This window comes from Echinops telfairi, unplaced genomic scaffold (genome assembly GCF_000313985.2).
Source record: "Echinops telfairi isolate 266 unplaced genomic scaffold, ASM31398v2 ScPeMD7_7406;HRSCAF=8444, whole genome shotgun sequence".
NCBI classification, from domain to species: Eukaryota; Metazoa; Chordata; class Mammalia; order Afrosoricida; family Tenrecidae; genus Echinops; species Echinops telfairi.
In genome coordinates, this window is record NW_022111306.1 from 178,673 (window position 1) to 184,672 (window position 6,000).

General features: G+C 37.4%; 1 protein-coding gene across 1 annotated transcript in view; it reads right to left on the bottom strand.

Moving 5' to 3' along the window:
• The window catches only part of LRRK2 (leucine rich repeat kinase 2), a gene marked incomplete at its 5' end in the record, with an annotated part of 171,217 nt that overhangs the window by 61,737 nt on the left and 103,480 nt on the right, over positions 1-6,000 (bottom strand). The window contains 5 exons of the mRNA XM_045296388.1: positions 1,066-1,212; positions 2,084-2,275; positions 2,419-2,565; positions 3,617-3,771; positions 5,046-5,230. Coding sequence (XP_045152323.1) covers positions 1,066-1,212; positions 2,084-2,275; positions 2,419-2,565; positions 3,617-3,771; positions 5,046-5,230 — 826 coding nt within the window. The remainder of the gene's footprint in view (positions 1-1,065; positions 1,213-2,083; positions 2,276-2,418; positions 2,566-3,616; positions 3,772-5,045; positions 5,231-6,000) is intronic.

Consider the following 6,000-nt stretch of genomic DNA (forward strand, 5'->3'; position numbering starts at 1 on the left):
TCCCATGGAAACTGATTCCTATGAGACAGAGATCAGACATGGCTCCACCACTAGCCTTTTTCACAATTCTGACATCAACTCGCCCACCATAGCACTTTCTACTTCTCTGCTTACTCTAATAATTACAATGGCATTGTCCACACAGAACTCACAGACAATACAATTATGAGGTCTTTAGGGAAGTAGCAGGTTACAATTCAGGCTCAAGAATGCTCATGATGTAATTCTTTATTCAGGATAGCCTCCTCTCATACTTGCTTGTAAACACACTTCTCACTGTTCCTCGGCCTTTAGGCCCCACGGCCCCTTGTCCTCTATCCTGGTCCAGGCAGTATTTAAACCTCTTTGAGCTCTGCTGATTAAGTCCCCACAGTAACCCCACTTTGTCAGGAATCTTCTGCCCAAAGGACTCAACTGTAGTAAACCTATCCCCACCCCCACAAGTGCTTTTAGGCATCCTAGCCTACCAGCAAGCCTCCTGCCTGGGCACTCAGCTTTTTAGGTCGGTGGATCTGGAAGCCCACTGCCCTGTCTCCTGCTAGTCTCTTGATTCTACTGCCTATATTGCTGGTTTCCACCATTCCTTCCTCACTGTTTTCTGGGGTCAAAACTCTCTGTCTCCTGGATTGGAAGATTTTCAGCACAGGGATCACAGGTCCAAAATATGTGCTCTATTCATAGCTCATCTCCCTTGATGGTGATGAAATCCCCCTTTCCCGCTCTGGGATGATTCCTTTCAAGACTAGTAGAATGGCAAAACTAACCAATCCCAATGCCAGTTCCATACACCTCATTTGCATGGTCCCATCCCTCACAAGGGTGCCACCCTCTTAGTTACTTTATTAAGAATTCAATATTCAATCTCTTGTAGGGGGCCACAAGTACCTCACATGTGCATAGCCCTATCCAGTAATTTGGTGGGAGATATAAAAACTGTGGTCATATTAATTAATTCAACACCCAGCAGGATCGAATCATATTTGACTATATTCTAAATTATAAGGAAAAAATTGTCAGATTTCACTGTGTTCTAATTTTTATTCTCCAACCAACAAAAATGATTACCTAAGAGAAACTCCGGAGCTTGCTCAAATTCCAGTTCATCACTATTCAACATAATATTTCTAGGCAGATCGGCCAAAATCAAATCAGGAGCAATCTGCGATATTGGAATAGTGAGCCTTGGTTCATCTGGATTTATTAGGAGGTCTCCTGAGAAGATGATAGAAGATTAAAATAAGGACAAAACTTTTCATTCTATAAATCAATTTATGCTTTTAATTTACTCAAGCAACTACATATGTTATCATTTCTTATGTTCTGCTTAGGTTTTATTATCGATCGTTTCTTTTTTTTCTTTCGAGACTTTCAAAAGATTCATTCAATATCCATTTGGAATATCTATTGATCAATTTACTTAAAATGCCAGGTCTCACGCTATCAGAACTACCTTATTCTACCTGACAGATTGCTGAGAAGGAAGCTAGCCATGGTCTCCTTCTGCCACATCGATTGGGTCCTTGTGGTATAAAAAGGAGCCCTGACGGTGCAGTGGTTAAGTTCTGGGTTACTGGTCACAAGGTTGGAGGTGCGAGCCCTCAAGTCCCCCCACAGAGAAAAGCTGAGGCAGTCTACTTCCATGAAATTTTACAATCTTTGCAGGGCAGTTCTGCTCTGTCCTATAGGACTGCTGGGAGTCACAATCAACTCGATGGCGGTAAAATGCTATCCAACAGGCATGGTGGTAAATGCCTTCAAAGCATTGCCTATTTTAATCCTGGCAACAATTTTATGAAGTAGGCTTACTTAGTATTCCATTTTGCAGATGAGGGTGGGCTGCTTACAGAGACAGTACTCAGACCTTCCCTCAACATATTTTTTTCTGAATCAGGAACATGCAATCTCGATGTTCTATTGGTAATAAGCATAATCTATTTTTCTGAACTGTCACTACAATGGAGTTCATTAACGTTCATCTATTATAACCAAGTTTAATTTTGCATTTATTACAAATTTCAGTTCACAAGTACAGCAAGATCACGTAAAAAACCTTAAGAAGCATTAGTTTGGAGTCACCACATACCTTCTTCTGCTTTCTTCATCAAATCATCAAGTAATATTTTTTGATGTTCTTCACCATCATTAAAACTATACAATGCCCATTTCTTCAGCAGGGTTTCTCCTTCACCACAAATATCAATTTCCAATAGCCCAGGAAACCATTCTTCCATGAGAGAATCAATGTGATCGACAACTTGGCCCAAAAGAATACACCCTACATAATCCAAATAAGAACTCATCAACTCCCTGTCTATATTTAAACTGTTAAACGGGTGGGAAACGGGGGCTACAAAGTTAAAATAAATGTTTCTAATTCATTTATGGTACAATTCAATATTTTGGATTCCTTTTTCTTACCTTTTCTACCAGAAGGAACTGTGATCTTTAAGAAGCTTTCTGTGCGATAATCTAAGACTTCAGATCCTACCAAGCAGTAAGCTTCAGGAGACCAATTCAAGTAGATACCTTGTCGCCAGTACAGCCTGTTTGGCCGAAGAACTCGTTCTGAAGGAAGTTGAAAAGAACCCAAGTGAATCTGTTAATTATTACCTATTTCATATATTAAAGGGGGAAATGCTGTGCACACAAGTGACATGAATGCAGGCGAGTTCAGTCTGAAAGACTGTATTGGGCTTTATAGTAATACATCCAAAGTCCTCATTCATAGTTACTAAATCTATTCAATATTTTATCTTGACTTTTTCAATAAAACAAATACCTAAGGTCATTTTGGTCTCCAGATGTAAAGTAATTGAACATGCTCAGAAGATGAAGAAAGAAATTCATTAGCTTTCATAGAACTGGAAAAGATATTGATGGCCATGCTAAGGCCCAATTGTTTTAATGTAGTTTAACTACCTATTTCGTATGGCACATGGCTAAGGTTTATTTCAGAATACAGTATTCTGCATAAAGCTGAATATTTAAAAACATATTTTCCTTTGGGAGTACTAAAACACTTCATTCTTCAAGATGGAAGAGTTAGTGTTCTAAACACTATTTTTCATCTCTCAGGGATTATACAGCAGATTATAGTTACTGCAATGCGTACCTTGGATGCTTAGGGCCTAGTACATTTGTTGAATTTATATGTCTTTTAAGAAAACAAGACAAGCAAAATCCCACAAACTTTCCCTCACTACTTTGATTATACAGCAGCCATTTCTTGTTTTTATTTGTTCGATTTATTTTCTTTTGGTTGCGTGACTCTAGTATACATTGAGTCTAACAATTTCCATCTTTTAAAATTGTTGCTCCTAGTTTGCTTTCATGTGGAAAGTAAGGTATTCATACTTGAAAGCAACAAACTCATAATTAGAACTCTGGGCAAAAAGAACAAATAGGCTTTGAGTGAAAATCTGACCATTTTTCTTCCTTGTTAATTGCATTTATTTATATGTATACATGTATCTGGCCATTCTGAGTTCGTATTGTCATATTTTCTGATTTTCAACTGCTTAGTTAACAAGTAAACTTTGGGAAATGGCCTATTAATGACTGTGAGTGATATGCTTTTTCCAAATCTCTCTAAATACTGTTTGTACTAAATACATACCTCTTCCTGAAAGCATGTAAGGTGAAATTTCAAGTAATCTACTGATTAATCTTGACCAAAATCCCATTGGAAAATAAGGCATTTCATACAGTCGGATAATAATTTCTGAGTTCTCACAGTGGGGCAGCTCTATCACAGGCCTGTGATCTGATAAACTGAAGGGAAAGAAACCATCATGATATGGCTTGTATAAAACAACAGACACCATCAGTAAGTTGAAGATAAATTTGTAAAGCAATTATCCTTTTTATAATTTTTTCTACACACTGTACATAAAAGATGCAGTAGTAATTTAACCAATTGAAATATCTGACTCAAAGGGAATAAAAGGGTGGATTTTTAAAGTCATTCTATGTACACTAATATATAAATTATTATAATTACTGATGTATAGGTAAATATTTGGAACATTACATAAAACTAGAAAAATACATATCTTAAGAAAAGCGTATCTATTTTTATGATATCATCCATTCACCTGTGTAAGTTGTACTTTTCAGTATGACAATACCTAATAACAATGAAAACAATTCCCATATACTTATAATCAAGAAGCCAAACCCTTTGCTATTGAGTTGATTCCAGCTCAATGCAGCCCTACAGGACAGACCAGAACTGCCCTACAGAGCGTGCAAAGCTGTCGATCTTCATAGAATCAGACTGCCACATCTTTCCTTCATGGAGCGGCCGGTAGGTTCCCACTGCCAGACTGCTGAATCGAAGTTGAGCACTTTAACCACTGCAACACCTCGGCTCCTCAGACGCTTAAAAAGCAACATGAACTATTTCTACAAGTCAAGGTGAGAATTTAGACCTCTATTGTGATGTTGCTGCCCTCGGACAAGTGTCTGCCATGATCATTTCCGATTCTATCAGATTCTAGAATACAGAAGCCCTCACTGGCATCAAGTCTATGCCTTCATGCCACACTCGCTGCCATGCTGGCAGCCCTGGAAGGGCTTTAACAGTTTGGGAAAATTCCTTCGAGAGATAATAGGACTTTTCCCGCACACTTTTGGAAGCCCACTCATACATGTATGTGTGTGTCTCTATATACACAGGTATGTACATATATAAAATCATCTCCACGGTTTATCTTTCGAAATAAATAATGAAGAGAGAATTGTTTCTTAAAGAACTTCTGCAACCTGGAAATAAATAGTAATTATATGCATAAAATAAGCCAGTGTTGTTTTCTACTTGGCTCCTTTGCAGTTAACCTCTTTAACTATATTGTGATATTTTAAATATCATTAACTGTACTGTAAAAGTATCAAATGCAGTGTTTTTATTAAAAGCAAATGGTAGTCTTCAATAAAAAGCTGATATAAAGCAATATATAAAACTCATTTAATATATGTATTATAGACCAGTTATTTTGATTATTAAAACAATACATGATTAATTTTATAACTATGATTTTAGTTACCTGCTTGGAACCAGTAAATATTCTTCTCCTATTGGCAAGGCAATCTGGAATTTTTCTAGGAGTTTGAAGTACTGTGACATGTAGTTCTTGGGAAATCTCTTCTTTGAAAGGAATTTTTCCACATCTCTGCGTGTAATAATTCCTTTAGGGTGTTTAGGATAGCCTTCCACTTTCACTGTCAAAATCTAAAGATTTAAACTCATATTACTAGAATTGATTTCTGATGAGCTAAGGAGTCAAAGTAGTTAATGTCTCTTTGGCCAGTGAAAATGACCAGAAAAGTTTTAATGTTGCTGAATTCAAACTCAATTTACCGACATTGTCAATTCCAATGCATGGTGACCCCATAGGACAGAGTAGAATGGCTCTGTAGGTTTCTAAGACTGTTATTCTTTACAGTCTTTCTGCTTCTATAAAGATCATTATCCTGAGAGGGAGCTCAAGGTGGCCATGGGATGGCACACAGAGAAACATTAAGACACTAGAAGTATGAGTGTAGCCTTCTGGGGCCTTCCATCCCAATTCCCATGAATGGAGCTAACTGAATAATCCTAGCCAACACTATAGAGAAGAGAACCACTCAGCTAATCCCGGGCAACTCACAGATTTGAGAGAGCTAAGTGATATCCATAAGTGGCTACCTTGTTAGCAAGTGTGCCAGCTACATTTTTGAGTGACTTGTTAAATAGCAATAAAACATAGAAACTTTATCTCAGTGTTTTCACTTGTAAAAGACCTTCAACATGCCTTCAACCTAGCAACTTATATTTAAGTTTTATTCAAGGAAAGGATTATCTAAAAGCTATTTCTCACAGGTATTTTTTTAATTGTTTCATTAAGGGCTCATACAACTCCTATCACAATCCAAACATACATCAATTGGGTAAATCACATTTGTAGATTCATTGCCCTCATCATTCTCAAAACATTGGCTCTCCACTTAAGCCCCTGGCAT